General features: G+C 41.1%; 1 protein-coding gene across 1 annotated transcript in view; it reads right to left on the reverse strand.

Moving 5' to 3' along the window:
* Nucleotides 1-841: 841 nt before the first annotated feature.
* PPM1H (protein phosphatase, Mg2+/Mn2+ dependent, 1H) overlaps nucleotides 842-21,924 on the reverse strand; it is a 435,367-nt gene continuing 414,284 nt past the window's right edge. Inside the window, exon 10 of the mRNA XM_006859511.1 lies at nucleotides 842-989. Within this exon, the coding sequence (XP_006859573.1) occupies nucleotides 842-989 (148 nt within the window). The remainder of the gene's footprint in view (nucleotides 990-21,924) is intronic.

Raw genomic sequence — 21,924 nt, forward strand, 5'->3', positions numbered from 1 at the left:
GAAATACCCATATTTTCATGAAAACACACTGATTTGGTAAGAAAATGTTAACTCGGACAAATTTAATTACAGAACAAAGACAACACTCTGTTATGCAGGGCACTGCTCCAGATGGCTGCCTGGTTGGTGTGGGGTAAAGGCTCTGGGGACAGTCTGCGTCGGGCTTTGACACACAAATTCCTCAGTAAGGAGTTGGAAAGTCCCAGGCCTGGTCTATGGAAGGGAAAAGTTAAAGCTCCACGGAATGTCCAAAAAGGAAAAAAATCCCCGCCTTATTCTACCATCACCACAAAAGAGACAGGTAGAAAGACAGAGATAGAGATAGAAAGTTAGAGATGGATAGATAAGGAGATAGGACGCTATCTCAGGCTTATTAGAAGTCATACACTTTCTGAGGCAAAATCACCAACTTTCCAACGTAGGACTTTTAACCCGTAGGGAAGTCAGCAGCTTGACTGGCCGAAGAATCTTCTACCAGTTAACACCTGAATATGGCTGCCCCAGCTCCTCTAGGTAAAATAAATATGTTGTATATGTCCAAAATAGGCAGAAGGTCTACTAGGAGGCCTATCTAAGGAACCAACAGAAACACAACACACAGTAGCAGCCTTTGTGTTCTGCTCTTGTTGAGTATCCAGACCTGTTACTAAAGAGGAAATTGAAACCTAAGGGTCATCTGGAAGCATAACCAGAGGCCTTTTGGCAGCAAACTTCCCACCCATCCAGTTTGGGCTGGGAAGAGATTGCATCATCTGGAACTCTGCCTGGACACTTCCCAATTCCGCCCCACAAGAGGCATCCAGCTTTCTTCCCCTCAGTCTTCCCACCCCCTGGGCCTTTCTCATGACAGTTTATTTCCATGTATTAAAGGAATGACATATACAGAAATGTCGTCCCCGGAACCCAGTCGGTCGTTAGATATTCGCCATCCTCTGTCCTTCAGGACGCCCCGGGCACGCATCACCAGGTCCTGAGCTGCCAGTGTGTACCTGTGCAGGGAGAAGTGGGAATAAGACAGTCAGTAACTGTATCAGACAGAATCTGGGGCTAGGTCAGACTGGGAAGGAGGAAGCTGAGCAAACAGTTTTCAAATATCCTTAAAGCCACAAAAAGCCTAGGTCATCTTTCTCTAAAATGTGGGATGCCACATTTTTAGCTGGTAGATGAACAAGGCACTAAATACATTAGATAACCTTCTAAGCGAGTTTTCCCAGTCCCTTTTTGATGTTGTTGATTCTGTCAATGAAAGAGTCTCAGTTTTGTTCTAGTGTCTCTTCAATAAAGATATGCTCAGGCGTACAGCCTTTCATGGCAAACAGTATCTCGCTTTAAAAAATCATGGGCATAAAAAGAACTTTACAATGTATTTATTTTCAGGGCTCCATCCTTTTTGAAATGGAGGATAGACTTTTTTCATTTGCAATAGATGTTGTTGTTAAGCGCCATCAATAAATAGACAGGTAGATGCCCTCAAGTCAACTCCAATTCATGGTGACTTTAGGTACAACAGAATGAAACATTGCCCGCTTCTGTGTTATCCACATCATTGGCTGACATGTTTGAGTCCATGGTTTTGAGTCCATGGTTTCTTAGACCCTCTATATCACCAAACGTAATGTCTTCCTTTAGCAAATGACCCCTCCTGATGACATGCTTGAAGTAAGTTGAGTACTCTGTTTTGATCTACCACCTTTTTTAAATTGGCTACTTGGGAAGTAGAATGCTAGGCTGTTCTACCTACTCTTTCTTTGATTGGAAGTTCCACTGATATCTGTCAATGCTGAGTGACCCTTCTGGTATTTGAAATGCCAGTGACATAGCTTCCAGTATCTCAGCAACATGCAAACCACCACCGAATATCCCTGGTTGTTGTTGTTAGGTGCCAGTACCTACTCATAGCAACCCTGTGCACAACAGAATGAAACACTGCCATCTACAAATCTTTTGAAACAAATTTGTACTTTAGAAGTGAGTTGATTTCAAGAAAAATATTACTAATAGCACAAGTGGCACAAGAGTATAGTAAAAATGAAAAAGTAGAATGAGCTGCTCCACCCACCCTTATAAATGTCATTCTCTCCCTTTGACCAAGTCTAGTGAGGCATCCTCTAAGAACCTGAAAAGAAGATTGCTCATTGAGATTTAAACTGTAAACGTACAGAAAAAGAATGACTCCCACACCTCTGAGACTAGACTACAGCTTGATGGAAAATATTAACATCTAGAGAAAGATGGTAACTCTGGAGGTGGTCTGGGTTGGGGGCTTGGATTACCCTTGATCCATACAAAATGAGACAAGATATTGACAAATGTCTCTCCAAATCCCGATCAGGGTACAGGGGGTTCTCAGAGATTTTGTTCCACTGGCAAGGCCATATTTGGTGTGAGGTGGATAACTTTCTTAGCCTAAACCAGTAAACATATGATGAACTTTCATTCTGATTTCATGTTCACCAAATAACTTTCTGATTATTATCTGCCTCCTGGCGCAGGTCTGCCTACAGGGAAAGAATGAGCTAGTCATTTGTATTTTAAGAATAGCAGTCAGTTACATTTCTCTATATAAATGTCAACTAGCATTTTGGTTTACAAATCAACCTTGTGAGTTTGGTTAAGGTGAGTCCTTCTCGGATAATGAATCTATTCTCTGTATGTTGATTGTACTCCTTTCTGAAACTGAGACGCTAAGAGCCAGACTGGTAAATCACCAGGATAATAAATGTCACTCTGTGAGGCTTCTTGGAAGGCAGCCTGTGGGCCTTTTATAAGAGACCACCCTGATATTGCCAGTGACCTTTCCTACTTGGAATGCCTCAGCCTGGAATTCAGAACTGTGAGATACGGAATTTAGAACACTAGGAGCCTTTCCATTTCTTCTGTTAAAATCTTTTATGAACTTCCATCTCTCATGATAAAAAGAAACCTCAAGGTCATCTAACCCCATTGTTACATTATTTAAGGGCATGGGTGATAGCAAATAATCTCAGAGATGTTATGCTTCTAAACCATAGAGTCTTTGAGAATAAGGTCTATTGGTACGGGCTTGTTAGCCGACAGACGTGAAGGACAGACATTATAGGTGGCAGAGGAGAGGAGAGTTTAGTTAATACAAAATACCCTTCCCTCCTGGAGGCTGAGTAGTATTTGTACCAAGAGAATTATCAGTTCTGAGGCAGAAATATCTAAGTTACATGTGAGCATCTAGGAAAAATGCCACCAGTTAGTCTTCTTTAAGGATCCTGCTGCTGTGAGATCATGAAATAATCAGAAAGACATCCAAAGAGCCAATATAAATGTTGTTGTTGTCAGGTGCCATCGAGTCGGAACCGACTCATAGCGATCCCATGCACAGCAGAACGAAACAATGCCCGATGCTGGGCCAGCCTCACTACCATTGCCACACTTGACGCCATTAATATAAATGTTATGATCCACAAAATGTAACTCACATACTCTATTCAGATGAGCCCCTCTGATGCTCACCTCAGGTTATTCTTTGTCTTATTTTAACTATAGATCTGAGATATAATCAAGTAGGGAAAGGTCACCAACAATATCAGGGTGACATTTATTATCCTGATGACTGACCAGGGTCTGGACCTTAGCTTTTCAGGTTCAGAAATCTAGTTAAGTCAATATACAGAGTAAATTCATCCATCAGAGCTAACCTCAACTTAACCCAGTTCATGAGTTATGGTAAACTATGAGAATGATGGCTGACAGTAACAGAGATCCTCAAAGACGTGGGGAAAAAATATACAAGAACTCAAGATGCAACTTTTTGTGGCCATTTAGTGGAGGAGAGGTAAATAGTCTGACAGACTCCAACAGGACCTGAAGGCATGGGCAAATGACTGAGAGATAGAACCAAGAATAAAGGATGTCTTGTTGTTGTTGTTGAGTGCCATTGAGTTGGTTCCGACTCATAGTGACCCTGTATAGGGCTTTCAAGGAGCGGCTGGTGAGTTTGAACCACTGACCTTAAAATCGGGACTCCTGGTTTTAAGTCATAAAAGTCACAGTGAGGCCTAAAGAACTCCCAAATCCTGTTAGTGACCTTTGGTATCTCTCTAATGGAGACCTGCTGTGGCACTGTAGGATAAGCACTGGACTGCAAGGTCAGTTTGAACTGCCAGGTTTGTAGTTCAAACCCACCAGCTGCTCCACGGAAACCCAAGGTTGCTATAAGTCGGAACCATCTCCAAGGCTATTAACAACAACAACAAGCCTTAGTGGTGAAATGGTTAAGCTAACCAAAACTTGGTGGTCCAAAAACACCTGGTGGCTCTGCAGGAGGAAGAGCTGGCGATCAACTGCTATAAAGATTACAGCCAAGAAAACCCTTCCGAGCAGTTCATTTCTGTCACATGAGATTGCCACGAGTTGGAATCGACTTGATGGTAACCAGCAACAACAGCACGCTAATCTAGCCTCTTAAACTGGATCCAAATGGACTCATTTTGTTCAACAGGTTTTTTTTCAGCACAAATACTGTTGGTCATCTTTTTCTATTCTTGAAATCTCTTTTCTTCTTGAATTCCTCTTTTTTTTTTGGGTTCCATGACAGCACACTCCAAGTTTTCCTCCTTCGTCTTGGCACAAGTGATCCACTCTGTTGCTCCTTTTCAGTTTCCTTTGTAGGCTCCAAGTATGACTAAGGATGAAGTCATTAGGTAATAACTTATTTTCACTTTCAAGGTGGAACTTTCTCATCTATGATCTCTTGTTAATGGTATCCCCTGTCCCTTAGGTAAGAAATTGCAAACATTTTTTCTATGTCACATTCTCACACTGATATTACAAAAAGCACAAGGCTGAGGACATTCAGACTTATTATTATTTTAAATATCTCTCATTTTGAGCACATAGCTTGTTAAAATAAATCTAGTATTTCAGTTTTAACATATGAATTAAATTTGTTTATTGTAAAACGGATATATCTGAACTTACTTTTGCTGCTTTATATACATGAACTTGATAGCTTGAAGTTATCAACATTCCAATTTACTTGTATCCACAACCGATGCTCATGGAAGCAGCAGTCAAGAAATCAAACGACTTAATTGCATTGGGCAAATCTGCTACAAAAACCTTCAAAGTGTTAAAGAACAAGGACGTCACTTTGAGGACTAAGGTGCACCTAACCCAAACCATGGTATTTTCAATATGCGTGCAAAAGCTGGAAAATGAGTAAAGAAGACTGGAGAAGAAATGGATGCATTTGAGTTATGGTGTTGACGAAGAATACTGAATATACCATGGGCTGCCAGCAAAATAAACCAAATCTGTTTTGGAAGAAATACAACTGGATTGTTGCTTGGGAGAGAGGATGGTGAAACTCTCTCTGTCTCTCATACTTTGGAAATGTTGTCAGGAGAGATCAGTCTCTGGAGAAAGACATCGTAGTTGGTAAAGTAGAGGATCAGTAAAAGAGAGGAAGACCCTCAGTGAGATGGAACTGACACAGCGGTTGTTACAATGGGCACAAACAACTGTGAATATGGCACAGGACCGAAGATGGCATAGGACCAAGCAGTGTTTCTTTCTGTTGTTGTTGTTCTGTTGTTGTTGTTCTTTCATAGTGATCATACAATCACTATGAGCCAGAATTTACTTGTCAGCACCTCACAATAACATATATATGAATTCAGGAGCTCTGGTGGTGCTGTAGGTTCCAAGGGACAATCTGGTTACAGTTTTTCCAAAACCGATTTTGTTTTTCAGGCAGTCCATGGTACATACAATATTCTTTGCCAACACCATACTTTCAATGCATCAATTCTTCTGTGGTCTTTCTTTTTCATTGTTCAGTTTTAGCATGCATATGAGGTGAATAAAAATATCATGGCTTGTGTCAGGCACACTGTAGTCCTCAAAGTGACATTTTTTTTTTTTAACACTTTAAAGAGGTTGTTTGTAGCAGATTTGCCCAATGTCATAATTCATTTGTTTTATTGATTGCTGCTTTTCTCTGTTTATCATGATGTTGTTTCTTGGTCCAGTCATGATGATTTTCATTTTCTTTACACTGAGGGCACACCATACTGAAAACTGTAATCTTTGATCTTCACTAGGAAGGACTTCAAGTCCTCCTTACTTTCCCCAAGTAAACATGTGTCATCTGCATATCAGTTTGTTAATAAGTCTTTCTCTAATCCTGATGCTATGTTCTTCTTCCTGTAATCCAGTTTCTTGGATTATTTACTCAGTATATAGACTGAATAAGTATGGTGAAAGAATACACCCCTGATTTTAAACCATTCAGTATCACCTTGTTCTGTCTAAATGACTGTATTTTGGTACAGATTCGTCATGAGCACTATGAAGTATTCTGGGATTTCCATTCTTAGCAATGTTACCCATAACTTGTCATGATCCACATAGTCAAATGCGTTTGCATGTCAACAAAACACAAGTAAACATCTTTCTGGTTTTCTCTGCTTTCAGCCAAGATTCATCTGACATCAGCAATGATTTCCCTCGTTCCACATCCTCTTCTGAATCAGGTTTGAACTTCTGGTAGTTTCCTGTCAATGTACTGTTGCAGTCTTTTTTGAATTATCTTCAGCAAAATTTTACTTGCATATGATATTAATGATATTATTTAATGATTTCCACATTCTGTTGGGTCATCTTTCTTTGGAATGGGAAAAAATATGAATCTATTCCAATCGTCTGGTTAGGTAGCTGTCTTCCAAATTCCTTGTCACAGATGAGTGAGAACCTTCAGTATACGAGTATCTGTTTGTTGAAAGATTTCAATTTGTATTCTGTCAATTACTGTAGGCTTGTTTTCGCTATTGCCTTCAGTGCAGCTTGGATTTCTTCCTTCATTACTGTTGGTTCTTGATCATATGCTACTAAAAAAAAAATCTTTTTATTGTGATTTGAGTGAAGGTATACAGAGCAGATCATCAGTTTCACTTTTATCTCATGGTTGCAATCCCCTTAATATAACATCAGGTATCCAACTTCTTCCCATGCTTCTTGTTTCGTTTCTCCTTCTTTCCCAACCCTTTGGAATTTGTCCTTGGGTAAATGCTGCCCTTTTGATCTCAAATGGTTGACCATTCTATGGTGTGTGTACTTCACTAGTGTTGTTGACCCTTATAGGGTTTTCTGGTGGGTTTGAAAGGCTGATCTTGTGGTTAGCAGTCCAGTGCTTATCCTACAGCACCACACTAGAACACCATTGACCCCTATAAGCCTATCTATTGCTCAACTGAAAATTAAGCCATGGGGTGAGTTTAGCTCCAGACCTGAAGAATGACAAAGAGCCATTGTCATATGCTACCTCTTGAGACAGTTGAACATCAACCATTTCTTTTGGTACAGTGACTCTGTATAAGATTTCTGAGGAGTGGCTTCTGTGTTTGAACTGCCAACCTTGTGGTTCAAACTGACCTTGAAGTCAATGTCTATCCAACAATGCCACACCAGGATTCCACTGCACCCAGAGAATACTTCAATACTAAACGCTGAGGCTTGATTTTTTTTTTTTTCTTTAGGTCTTTCAGTTTGACATATGCTGAGTGTGTTCTTACCTTTGACTATCTAACTCCATGTCTTTGTACATTTCATTATAATACTTTACTTTGTCTTCTTGAACTGCCCTTTGATAATAGTCTGTGAAATACAGATTTGCCCAGTTTTAAAAAATATAATTTTTTTCCTCTAATCTTGAATGATAGTTTTATTGGGTATGGAAATTTATAGTGACTGCTAGTTTCCCTTAGAAGTTTAGGATTATTATCCATTGACTTCTGTCTTCTACTATTGCTGAAAAGCATGCCTTTTATCATTCCTTTATGATAAATGGAGGCTTTTCAAGTTTTTGGTTTTGTTTTATTGTTGATGGTATGATGCTTCACTAAGACATAACAGTGAGGAATCCTTTTTTACTGATCTATCTTGGATTGGTCTTGCTCCTTTAAACTGAGAAGTCATTTCTTTAATTCTTGAATATCCACAGCCATGATTTTTTTTGAGTATTGTCTCCCCTCAATTTTTTTTTTTTTTTTAATATTCTCCCCATAGACTCCTGTTATACTTTCTCAGTTTGTTTTCCAGATACAATGCCTTTCCTGCTTTCTCTCTGTGATGTCTTTCCATTCATTAATTCCATTTCAGTGATTTGCTACTATATACATTGAGTGAGTTGTTTTATTTCAATGAGATATTTTTCATTGCTAATTTCTCTTAGATTCTTTTAAAATGAACCTCTGCATTGTTTAAAGTTTTTCTCAATTTGTATTAGTATGTCTAGGTTATTTTGGACATAAGGGAGACATTGCTTCACTGTAGTTATTCTAATGTATGGTGAGTTTGAAAGTTAGATGTAAACTTCTTTTCAGTAGGGATTACTGATTGTGTCCTCTGGTTTATCTTAAAAAGTTTAAAATTTGCCTTCACTGGGGGCACTATAAGGCGTTTTGGTGGTACAGTGGGTTAAGTGTTGGATTGCCAGCTAAAAGGTCAGTGGTTTGGATTCACCATAGGGTCCATAGGAGAAATACATAGCAGTCTGTTTCTGTAATGATAGATAGCTTTGGAAACTCTATGGGACAGTTCTACTGGGTCTTATAGGGTTGCTATGAGTTGGAATCATCCCAATAGCAGTGGATTTGGTGGGTTTTGGGAAGTATGAAGGGTTTTTCTGGGATGCCCTGGTGGCATTGCAGGATAAGCACTGGACTGCTAATCATAAAACAGCTAGTCAGCTGTTTGAATCCACCATTTGTACAGTGGGAGAAAGCTGCTTTGTGCTCCTATGAAGATTTACAGCCTCAGAAGCCCTAGACAGGGTTTCCCTGAGTCAGAACCAACTTGGGAGCACACAGCCACTAGCACCAGTCAGATGGCAGTGATGTGGGTTTTAAATGAGTTCTTCTAGTCTTAGAACAGGTTAATTTATTGGCTTAGGAGGAGTGTGAGGTTTAACTTCACATTTTTCCTTTGTGGTAATCCTGCCATTTCTTCCTCCTCCTCACAGAATCTCAATTTTGTCAGGTACCCACCCTTATCCATGTACCTATGTGTTTCAGGGCAGGATGGTCCCCAACCTGAACAGGAAACTCAGGGAATCTGTAAGCCCTTTTTCTCAGCTTCCTTCATATTGCTTCTCTTTGCTAGACTTCTCTGTTGTTCTTAAGTGTCGTGGAGTCGGTTCCAATTCATAACGACCCTGTACAGGGTTTCTGAGGAGCAGCTGGTGGGTTAAGCTGCCAATCTTGTGGTTCGTAGTCCAGGGCTTATCCTATAGCACCACACCAGGACTCCTAGACTTCTCTAGGGAATGTGATCTCCCTCTGTTGAGGAGATTTCCAACCTGATGTTCTAGATGGAGGGAACTGATAGCTCCTTTGTTCAATAAGTGAACAGTGCTTAGCATAGAAACAGCATATCCATAAATAGGAATGTTGTTGTTGTTAAGGGCCCTTGAGTTGATTCTGACTCTTATATAGAGTTTCAAAGGAGTCTAGTGGGTTTGAACCACCAACCTTGTGGTTAGCAGTCCAGTGCTTATTCTACAGCACCACACCAGAAATGAAGTTTCTTGGTGGGAGCTTTCCTCCTGAGAAGATCAAGTCACCACAAACCCAGGACCCCAGGACACTAGCTCTTGGGAAAAGGCTTTTTGCTACAGCTCTTACGATCATTCAGCCTGAAGGCCATTTTGGAGGTCATTAGCATCCAAATTCAGTAGCTGACTTGCCCCAAGCAGGAAACCAATCCCAAGGCTGTTTTATATCAAGACTGGTGTAAGAGAAACAACTTCTTTGGAGGGAAAGAATTGCTTCTCTTTCTCCTGTTTTGTTCTCCTCCAGTTTCTACCTTACCAAGATTGCCTGTGTTGGTAAAAACGAAAGGAAATGCTTAATATGGCAGTAAAGCAAGAGAGCTTGACTGATTTTGGTACTAAGGCTGACACCGAAACTGATTCAAAGGCATACATGTGTCATAGACTGAAGGAAATAGAGTGGAGGAAAGTTTTTTGAGCCAAAACATGAAATATAAGCACATAATATATACTATAGCAACAAAGGAGAATAGTGGGTAGCTGAATTCAGTGAAAGGGAAGTGGATTCATTATATATTTTCTGGGACAGACGCTGAGGTGGGCTGAAAGCCTGGATAGTTTCTGGAAGGTAGATGGGAGCAGGCGCAGAGCCATTAATGAATGCCTTATTCACCAAAGCTTGGCCAAGCAGCACTAGACAGCTGCTACAGTAGTCTGAAGTACCCACTCTCTTCTAACCATGAGTCTCCCTGGGATACAAGTTTTGTATTTTGAGAACCTTTTTCTTCTGTAGCTGAAGCTTTCAATATTGATCAGCAAAGCTCTGCTGTGAGGAATGACTGCAGAAGAGGGATTGGATTTGGCACACCTCACAGGGTTTGGCTGAGAGGCTTCCTCTGAGAGGGAGGGGGCACAGACAGGACAGCTGGGACAGCAAGGAAAACAAAAAAGAAAAAGGGACTGAAAAACTATGGGGAGGCCAAAATCTGTTTTCACAACCACTGACTAAAGCCAGGCAGGAGGAGCCCGATAAATCTTGCCTGTTTCTCTTGTTCTTGCCTGTCTCTCCTGTCTGCCAAGTCTGTGGCGGTTCTTCCGTTCTTCCACCTCTGCAGTGGAGCACCCAGGGCTCAGGGTATGGAAGTGGGTTGTCTAGGCTCCATTCTTGGCTTCACCACTGACCAAAAGAGTGGCTCTGAAAAAATTCCTTAGCCTCCTGGAACCTTTCTTTTCTTACTATTATTATTTCTCTGAATAGACCTCCTATAAAGCATTCTGCACAGTGCCAGGGGGGCCCATGGTCAGAGGTCAGTAAACACTAACTATCGTTCCTCATTAGACTTTAAATGCCTTTCTCCTCTCCCAGAGTTTAGAGGCCAGCTCCTACTTCTAGAATCTGTTTCCCACAAGATGGCATCTTAATAATTAGGACTGTTGTTGTTGGTCAGTGCCGTTGTATAGATTCCGGCTCATAGCCCCTCTGTATAATTTTCTGAAGAGCAGCTGGTGGGTTTGAACCAATGGCTTTGTGGTTTGCAATCCAGTGCTTATGCTACAGCACTACACCAGAAGTCCAATTCAGTACTTGTTGTTAAGTGCCATCGAGCTGGTTTCTACACATAGCAACCCCGTAAAAGGTTTCCAAGGAGCAGCTGGTGAGCTTGAACCACTGACCTTGCAGTTCAAACCGACTTTGCAGTCTAGCACATTAACCTGCAGTGCCACACCGGGACTCCAGTCAGCATTGGAAAGTCCAAAATTAGTCACTTTCAGGCCTCCAGGAATAACTAACTGTGCCTAAGAGTCTTCCATAGTTCTAGTTGGGTGGGAACTTCTATCTGCCATTTGGATAGTACAGACAGGGTCTTACAAGAGGGAGGGTAGGTGGCAGGAACTGGGGAATTAATAGGTTCCAAATATTTGCATATAAAAGGCAGCCTCCATCTGCTGATGGCCTGTAGTAATACAGTGTGATGGGAACAGGAGGAGGAATCATCTTTGCATTCTGAGCAGGTCTCCAAGATTTAAGAGGTCACAAGCTCTCCCAAACTTTGGAATGTTGGCAGGGATCGATCTGTGGCCACTGGGTGGGGGTGGGGTGTCTTGGAGGTAGTCTTTTGTTGTGCTCAGAGCAGGGCAACTTGCTCTGGGAGGAGATACACTTCTTAGGGGTACTGCTGGGTGTTGGGCTTCCTGTCTCAGATTCACAGCTCTGGGACCAAGTTCCAAAGCCATGGAAGCTGCTCCCACTACTCCATCAAGTCAGAATATCCTGAGACTCTGGAAGAATAACAGCTGCTGCCAGTGACACACTGGCAATTTGTGTGCCAGCAGGTACAAGGCCACAGACGGTACCTTCTTCCTTCAGCTGTGTGGCCACATAGTTGGAAATCAGGGCATCTTAAAGGGCTTGCCAGGGAGGATTGAGAAGGAAATTATTATTTTCCCCCATATTGAAATGTGGACGTTTGGGATTTGAATCAAAACACTAACTACCCCAAACTCAATGGCACTGCAGAATAAGCACTGGACTGCTAACCACAAGGTTGGATTTTCAAACCCTTAACCGCTCCGCAGAAGCGAGGCTTTCTTGCTCCTGTAAAGATTTACTGCCTTGGAAACCCTACACAGGCTCGCTATGAGTCAGATCTGACTCGATGACACTTAACAACCACCAAAAAATCCAGGAAGAGCCTGCCAGGGTACAGAGGAGTAGACAGGCCTGGTGGGGGTTTCCAGGCCCTGTTTCCAGTGGGAGGAAGGAAAACAGAGGCTGGCCCAGGCACGCTCTAGGCTGACTTCCAACTCTCTAGCCACCTGAACATGCTAAACAAAAGGCAGACTTCACCTAGTCTTCAAACATTCACAAATTTGTTCTAAGAACCTGTAATCCATAAGGTGTGTGAGTGGGGGGACCTTCTTTTTTGCATTTGAGGTGTAGTTTTAAAAAGCCACATGGTACTGCTAGAAGTTAATTCAGCTAACTTCCAAAAAGATTCAAGAAACTTTGTCTTTTTGCCAACATAAATTTTATATTATCAAGGTAATACAAACTAGTATTTAACACTTGCATTAACCTGCCAGGCTTGATGGTGTGTTACTACTAACCTTCCACTAATTGGTCCCTTCCCTTTGAAGGCACACAGCTAGGTGATCCCTGAGAGCATGGATGTGAAGGACATCAGAAACATGTCAGCGAGGTTTCTCTCACAAGAGACATGTTGAATGGGATTTAGAATATATTGTTCCTTACAGATTTAATGCCCTATGAAAAGCTCCTTGAGTTTCAGAGCAGAAGACTGGGGAGTGGTTGTCATTAGGTCCAAGGTACATAGATTTAAGCTGTTTCCATAGATTGTTATTGTTGCTGTTAAGTGCCTTTGAGTTGGTTCCAACCCATAGCGACTCTGTATAGGATTTCCAGGGAGCAGCTGGTGAGCTTGGACCGCCGACCTTGCAGTACAAATGGCTTAGCAGTCTGGTGCATTAACCCACAGCGCCACACCAGGACTCTGTTTCCACAGGTAGGCTTTGGGAAATGCAGAGATGTGCAAAGTTTTGCCTGGGTATTAGGAGCGTGAATCCATGCCACAGTTTCCTGTTTGGAGCATGTGTCTCTAGCCCCAGTTCCTGCTGGCTTTTCCTGCTCCCTTCCCCTTTAATAATATCAACATTTTACTCCTTTCTGACAAAATCTTAAGCATCACCTTTGAGTGTTTACAAAGTTGTCTTCATTTTGAATATTCTTCCTAGGAGACCCACCACTTTACAGAGGGGACAGTCAATTCCAGATATTTTGTCCCAGAAAATGCCTTCCATGCCTTTCTCTGAGCAACCTCTCCAAATTTTGCAGGATCTTTTAGACTCCAGAGAGTCTTACTGGGATTACATTGAAATTACAGGACAAAGTGGTTCAACCTCCATGATTTTAAACAATTCCACTCTAGAAAGTTAGCTTGGTGTATTTCTTACGAACAGGTCATTTCACAACCCCGCAAAGGACTCACAGAACTGCTAGCTCTGCGCCACTGCAGGGCAAACGCCAATAAAAAGCAAGCAAGCAACGCACCATACTTATATTCTGGTTTATTCACCAGCCTCCTTTTTATTTTCCGGTTCCTTTGTCAAGACAGTTCAAAAGCGCAAAAGGACTTAATTAGATACACTGGGTCAAGGAGAGCACACAGCTCATCTTTACTCCATCTCTGTTTGAGAAGCTGTGTGAGGGTCACAACATGACAAACACATCTTTATGCTAATTCTCTCTTCCCTCACCAGGCACTCTGTGAGGGAAGAGAGGGAGGGGGGAAAGCTATTTTACATTCCTTGTTGGGAAGGATGTCAACAGAGGAAGACAATGCAGGCAATTTGTTGAGAATGGCTGTCACTGGGAGGAAAAAGGATAGTCAGGATAGTCAAAGAAAACCCTGCACAAAACATGAACAGAAGCCAGACAATCAAACAACAGAATGCAAAAGTCCTGCCTGTCACAGGACTACTTCGCTGCCTCTTTCTACCCTGCTTCCTTTCTAAGACAAAACTAGGTAAAACTCAAACTGAAACAGGTTCACGCAAAACCTCGAGTGAAAAAACATTTTGTTGTTGTTGTCCACCCTTGCTTTTTTTCTTTTCTTCTTCCTCAGACTGCCCATCTTGGGGAGTGTATCTTTCGTTTTCTCATTTTTTAATCAAACAATAATACTGATCTAATTTGGTCAGCTCCCTCGGGCTTGGACCCAAGGATGCCATACTCCCTTGTACCCTCTTTGTACCCTCTTCTCTTCTACCCTCCATGATGAAACAGGCAAAACTTTGGCCTTAGGCTACATTTGGGATGAAATAAACCTTTCTGGCTGAACAGGGGCTAAGAGAACCTCTGGAATTATAGGATAAACACTTGACCTCAAGGCGGGTTTGAATCCCAAGGTCGGGCGGCTCAAATTTACCATCTACTCCTTGGAATCCCTACACAGGGTTGCTGTGAGTCAGAATGGACTCGACAGCGCTTAAGAACAACAACGACAACAATAGGAGCCATGGTGGCACTGTGGGTTAGGCATTGAGCTCTTAACTGCAAGGTCGGTGACTCAAACCCAATAGCTGCTTCATGGGAGAAAGATGAGGCTGTCTACTTCTGTGAAGATTTAGTCTCAGGATCACTATGAGCTGTAATAGTAGTGATTAGATTTTTTTCATCATAGAAATTTAGGCTAAAATTCAATATAAATAGAGTTCATAATTCCATTTAGCACAATAAATTCAGAACAGCTCCCAATCCAGAGGGCACCATCAGGCAATGAATGCCCAGAGCTCAGCATTCCCCAGACCTGCATTCTAGGAGGCTGCCTTCCCCAGGAGAGCAGGGAGCAGGTGCAGAGACTCTCACTAAACCCTCGCCAGGGCTCTTGGGATTGAGCTTTCTGTGTCCACCGGCTTCCCAGGGTGACACACTTAGCTGGGATTTTAGTGTGTTGCTCTCATGCCAAATTACACATAGATAAGTGCAAATATGCCACACACATGGGAGAGAACATCATTTCACACAATTCCTAAGTTATGAGTTTGAAACACATTAATGTTCTTTGATTTCCCAATATGGCTTGAATTACTATGAAGCACATGGGAGAAACCGTATCTCATGTTTTGCACCATCACATTGTGTAGAATGTTTCCTGATTATGGATCATAATGAGCAAATTGCACAAGTTCCATATCATTACCACAGACTTCCTTTCCCACGAGTCATTTTCAAATTCATATTAATCTTGTAAATTCATAAGGTTCACTGTCATCTGTCCCCTATTTGCCTCTCACACCTCCTCTGCTAAAACTCTACTCCATGCCAAGTATAGGCAGCCATATTGACTGTTGTTGTTGTTAGATGTCACTGAGTCAGTACCAACTCATAGTGCCCTGTGCACAACAGAACGAAACACTGCCTCGTCCTGGGCCAACCTCACAATTGTTGTTACACCTGAACCCATTGCTACCACAACTATGCCAATTCATCTGTTGTGGGGGGTCTTACTCTTTTTCTCCGACTCTCCATTTTACCAAACGTGATATCCTTCTCCAGTGACTGGCCCCTCTGATAATATGTCCAAAGTATGAGAGACGAGTTTGGCCATCCTGACTTCCAAGGAGCACTCTGGCTGTACTTCTTCCAACACAGATCTGTTTGTTCTTTTGGCAGTCCATTGTACTTTTAATATTCCCCTCCAATATCATGTAACTCAAATGCACCAACTCTTCTATGGTCTTTACTTACTGTCCAAATTTCACATGCATATGAGGAAGGAGCTCTGGTAGCGTAGTAGTTATGAATCGGACTGCTAACCTCAGGGTCAGCAGTTTGAAACTACCAGCTGTTCCACAGCAGAAAGATGAGGTGTTCTGTTCCTGTAAAGATTTACAGCCTCGGAAACCCTATACAGGGTCGCTATGAGTTGGAACTGACTCCACGGCACACAACCACAGCCACATGAGGTTATTAAAAATACCATGGCTTGGGCCAGACCCACCTTAGTCCTCAAGCTGACATCTTTGCTCTTCAACACTTTCAAAAGGTCTTGTGCAGCAGATTTGCCCAATGCAACACATCATTTGATTTCTTGACTGTTGCTTCCACGCGTGTTGATGGTTGATACGAGCAAAATGAAGTTTTTGACAACTTCAATCTTCTCTCCATTGGTATGGATGCTGTTTACTGGCTCAGTGGTGAGGATTTTTGTTTTCTTTACACTGAGATGCAACCCATATTGAAGGCTGTGCTCTTTGATCTTCATCAGTATGTATTTTAAGTCCTCTTCACTTTCAGCAAGCAAGGTTGTGTTATTTACATATTTAATGAGTCTTCTCCAATCCTGAAATGGACTGCTAGTTTCCTTGAATGTTATGTCTTCCTCCCCATTTCCACCCTACCCTTATATGGCATGGCTCAGGTTTATTTATTCTTCAGGTTTAAATTGAGACATCCTTTGCTCTGATTTAGGTTCCTCTCTTTAATCACGTATAGTGTAACTTCCTGTTTATATTTCTGTAACCCTCTCTAGATTGTAAACTCCAAGAGGACAGGAATTTAGTTGGCTTTCTTTGTGAATTCTTCCTCAGTGTCTACTACAGAACTTGGCCTATCAAGTATGTCTTTAATAACATTTCCTGAATGAATGAATGTGAATGAATTATTTGGTGAAGAAAATCTTGGTCTATAATTTATGTCTTAAGATCAAAAAAAGCAATAATAAATTCAACTTTATGATCCCTGTTCTGATATTCTGTCTCCTACCAATAAACAGGGCTCATCTTGCAACTTTGCCTTTTTATTCATTCATCTGAGACTTTGGTTTGCCATTTTCCCTGAAAGGCAGATTGAAGCATACCTTTCCTTTCCTGCACTATTTGGTTCATGGGATCTCTGTGAACGCTGCCTCCACTGGCAGTAGTTCTCACAGACCTCAGGAGCCTGTGCTGACCTGGCATGCACCTGCTCAGCGACAACACTGCCCTACGGTTCTTGCTCCTTGGCAGGCAGATGTGTTGCTATGGAGAGAGAGTGGATGGTAAGCAAGACTAGGCCAGTTTGGAGAGATTAAAAAAACAGAGCAAAAACTTTTAACTCATAACTGTCAGTCATCTTTGCAAAGCTTTATAAAAATAATCCTAGTACAGAAAGTCAACATGAGAATGTTGTAACAAGTGGGATACAAACCACAGATTAAAACTTAAACTCAAAAGTAGTTCAGATAAAAATCATCTTTAACTAGAGTACCATCGAATTCCTTTGCACCTAAGCAGAATTACACCAACTAATCCTCGGGAGAGAGATGTTAAATCTCCACTTTTTTTCCCCCTGAAAGAATGCTTTTGTTGTTGCTAAATAGACACTTCCATGAATGCTCATTATATGCCAGGCTACATTTCATATACAGGTAAGAGGTTGATAGTATTGGAACCCCTTTTTGAAATGGAATTCCCAGGAATCTCAGGCACAGAAACTTTTCCAAGTTCATAAGATCAGAAATGGCAGAGCCAGGTTTTGAACTCAGGCAGTTTGACCACAAATTCTAGGTTCTAAATTACTAGACCACATTGTCTCTTGTATTTTCCATACAACTAATGTCTATAACATATGTACAATTTAAAAATAAAATGAATAACCATGCACTTGCCACCTAGCTAAAAGAACAGAAAATACCAGTAAGTATCTTAGCAGCTCACTGTGGCCCCCTCCTTAAGCATGTCCCTGCCACCTACTCTCCCAAGGCAACTATTATCCTCAATTTTGGGTTCATTTTCCTACTTTTTAAATAGTTTATATTTATATATAGTTTAATATATAGATCCCTACACAATGTATTAAGGAGCTCTGATAGCGTAGTGGTTACGAATTGGGCTGCTAATTTCACGGTTAGCAGTTTCAAACTACCAGCTGTTCCGTGGGAGAAAGATGAGGCTTTCTGCTCCTGTAAAGATTTACAGCCTTGGAAACAGGGTCGCTATTAGTCGGAACCAACTCCATGGCACATAACAACAACACCAACAACACAATATATTAGTTTCACATTTTATATGAGTACAATCATGATACATGTTTCTTCTGAGACTTGCTCATTATAATTCAACATTATGTTTTTCTGGTTCTTTCTGTTAATGAGCACAGTTTTGGTTCATTCCATTTCAGTACTCTGAAGTATTCTATGAGGGGGCTTCAAAAAGTCAGTGGAAAAATTCCATTACCTTTTAATTTCATTTTCCCACAAACTTTTGGAAGCTCCCTGCTATTCTTAGTTTAATCATCCTATATTTGGACATGAAAGTTGCTTTTACTTTTTGTAATAAAAACAATGTTGTGGATGTCTATGTATGTTGCAGACCGTGTAAACCTGGTCAGAAGTTCGAGGCCCACAGGGCCCGAGACAATGCAGGCCACAGGCTCTGAGGAAAAGATTCTAGCCACCTGGTAGTTAATAGCAAATTGTTTTTCATCTTAGTGTTCAGTTATATTTATTAATTTCATACATGGAGCCCTTGATATCCACAGATAAATGTAATATTTTCCTAAAAGCCAAGACTGTAAAATTCCAAACAGGCAAAGTTCTTCCCTCAGAGAATTCATTCAAAGTAAATTGGGTGGCTCCCGTCTCTGTTCTAAGGACAATAGGAATGCCCTCCCTAAAGTGTTTCCAGGTGTAGCCCATTCACCCAGGCGCCTCTTTTCCTGAAGAACCTGGGCTGGGCAGCCGACACAATGGGAATCCTCCCAATCCTCCTTTTCCTCCCCCCATTTGAGGCTAGGTGCTAAAAGGTATGTTAATTAAGCTTGAGAAACCAAGTTGCGGTCTGAACCTGCAAAGTATGATGTAAAGTTGCCTGAATGTCTGGAAAAGTAAGATTGACAGCTGTACCTTGTCTTAGTCCCTCCTAGCTTTGTGTAAAGTACCTCCCCTAAATAAAAGGAAGGCGCAGAACAAATCCAGGTGCATTACGACTGGCAAGGCGTGCGTTACAGCATGAAGGGGGCTCAGTCCAGCATTGCAACTAAACTGCCTGTTTAGCCAAGATGTTTACTATACAGGATATTACGGCCTTCGTGGCTGAGATGTTTGCAATGCAGGATCTGCCTGATGCCAGTCCAGCATTCACCCTGGTTTCGGGGTGCCTCTTTGTCTCTCTCTTTGCGTCTCTGTGTCTCTTTTGCTATCTCTATCACTGCCAGGTATCTCCCCCTCGTGAACCAAGTTCATATGTCGAGGCCAGTCCCCCGCATATGTACAGGCACAGAAACTTGTATGCAAGCCTCATGATGCAAGGATTTTTCCAGGGCACTTGTTGTTAGGTGTCATCGAGTCAGTACCGACTCATAGCAACCCTGTGCACAACAGAATGAAACACTGCCTTGCCCTACAACAACCTCACAATCATTGCTCCATTTGAGCTCATTGCTGCTGCCATTGTGTCAATCCATCTCACTGGGGGTCTTCCTCTTTTTCTTTGACCCTCCACTTTACCAAACATGATATCCTTCTCCAGGGATTAGTCCCTCCTGACAACATGTCCGAAGTATGAAAGACAAAGTCTGGCCATCCTGGCTTCCAAGGAACACTCTGGCTCTACTTCTTCCAACCCATATTGGTTTGTTCTTTTGGCAGTCCGTGGTATTTTTAGTATTCCCCTCCAACACTATAATTCAAATGGATCAATTCTTCTAGTCTTCTTATTCACTGTCCAACTTTTACATGCCTATGAGGTTATTGAAAATATCATGGCTAGGGTAGGGCTTATTTAGTCCTCAAACTGATAACCTTTGTTTTCCAACATTTTAAAGAGGACTTGTGCAGCAGATTTGCCCAATGCAACACATAGTTTGATTTCTTGACTGATGCTTCCATGAGTGCTGATGGTTGAGCCGAGCAAAATGAAGTCTTTGACAACTTCAATCTTTTCTTCCTTTATCGTGATGTTATTTATTGGTCCAGTGGTGAGGATTATTGTTTTTTTTTTACACTGAGGTGCAACCCATACTGAAGGTTGTGATCTTTGATTTTCATCAGTAAGTATATTAAGTCTTCTTTGCTTTCAGTAAGCAAGGTTGTATCATCTGTATATCTCAGGTCACTAATGAATCTTCCTACAATTCTGATGCCACGTTTTTCTTCATATAATCCAGGTTCTTGGATTATTTGCTCAGCATACAGATTAAACAAGAATAAGAATACAACCCTGGAATACACCTTTCTTAATTTTAAACCATCAGGTATTCCCTTGTTCAGTTAAAACAACTGCTTCTTAGTTTCTATGTACAGGTTCCTCATGAGCACATTTAAGTGTTATGGAATACTCATTCTCTGCAATGTTGTCCATAGCTTGTCATGATCCATGCAATTGAAAGCCTTTGTGTAGTCAATAAAGCACAGGAAAACATCTTTCTGGTATTCTTTGATTTTAGCCAAGATTCATATGATGTCAGCAATGATATCCCTTGTTCTATGTCCCATTCTGAATCTGGCTTGAACCTCTGGAAGCTCAATGTATGGTTGCAGCTGTTTTTGTATTATCTTTAACAAAATTTTACTTGCATGCCATATTAATGATATTGCATGATGATTATTAATATATTAATGATATTGCACTCCTCTTTGGAATGGGCACAAATATGGATCTCTTCCATTCAGTTTGCCAGGTAGCTAGCTGTCTTCCAAATTTCTTGGCATAGATAAATTTGTGCCTTTAGTGCCACATTAGTTTGTTGAAAGATTTCAATTTGTATTCCCAGTGGTTTATTCATTGCCAATGACTTCAATGCACCTTGGACTTCTTCCTTAAGTATCACTGGCTTCAGATATGCTAATACTTGAAATGGTTGAATATTGACCATTTCTTTTTGGTACAGTGACTCTGTTTATTTCTTCCATCTTCTTTTGATGCTTTCTGCATTATTCAATATTTTACTCATAGAATACTTCAATATTACAAGTTGTGGCTTTAATTTTTTTCTTTAGTTCCCTCAGCTTGAGAAATGTGTTCTTCCCTTTTGGTTTTCTGACTCCAGGTCTTTACACATTTTGTTATAATATTTGACCTTTTCTTCTTGAGCTACTCTTGGAAATTTTCTATTCAGTTCTTTTACCTTTTCATTTCTTCTATTTGCCTTAACATCTCTACTCTGGATAACAAGATTCAGAGTCTCTTCTGACTTTCGTTTTGGCCTTTTCCTTATTTCCTGTCTTATTAATGACCTTTTTCTTTCTTCTTGTATGATGTTCTTGATGTCATCCCACAATTCTTTTGGTCTTCTGTCTTTAGTATCTAATGAATCAAATCTGTTCTTCAGATGATCTCTAAATTCAGGCGGGGTATGTTCAAGGTCATATTTCAGCTCTTGTGGACTTATTTTCATTTTCTTCAGCTTCAGTTTGAATTTGCATATGAGCAATTGATGGTCTGTTCCACATTCTGCCCCTGGCCTTGTTTTAGCTGATGATATGGAGCGTTTCCACTGTCTCTTTCCACAGATGTAGTCAAATTGATATTTGTGGATTTCATCTGTGAGGTCCATGTGTATAACTGTCTTTTCATTGGTCTTTGCAATCTCCAACATCATTTCTATCACCAAGGCTGGTGTTTTCAACCTTTGCATTCCAATCGCCAGTAATTATCAACACATCTTGATTGCATGTTTGATCAACTTCAGACTGAAGAAGTTCATAGAATTATTCATCTTCATCATCACTGGCTTTATAGTGGTTGGTGTGTAAATTTGAATAATAGTGGTATAACTGGTCTTCCTTGTAGGCATATGGATATTATCCTATCACAGACAGCACTGTACTTCAAGACAGATCCTGAAATGCTCTTTTTGATGATGAATGTGATGCCATCCTCTTCAATTTGTTATTCCCACCATG

This window comes from Chrysochloris asiatica, unplaced genomic scaffold, assembly GCF_000296735.1.
Source record: "Chrysochloris asiatica unplaced genomic scaffold, ChrAsi1.0 scaffold00033, whole genome shotgun sequence".
NCBI lineage: Eukaryota > Metazoa > Chordata > Mammalia > Afrosoricida > Chrysochloridae > Chrysochloris > Chrysochloris asiatica.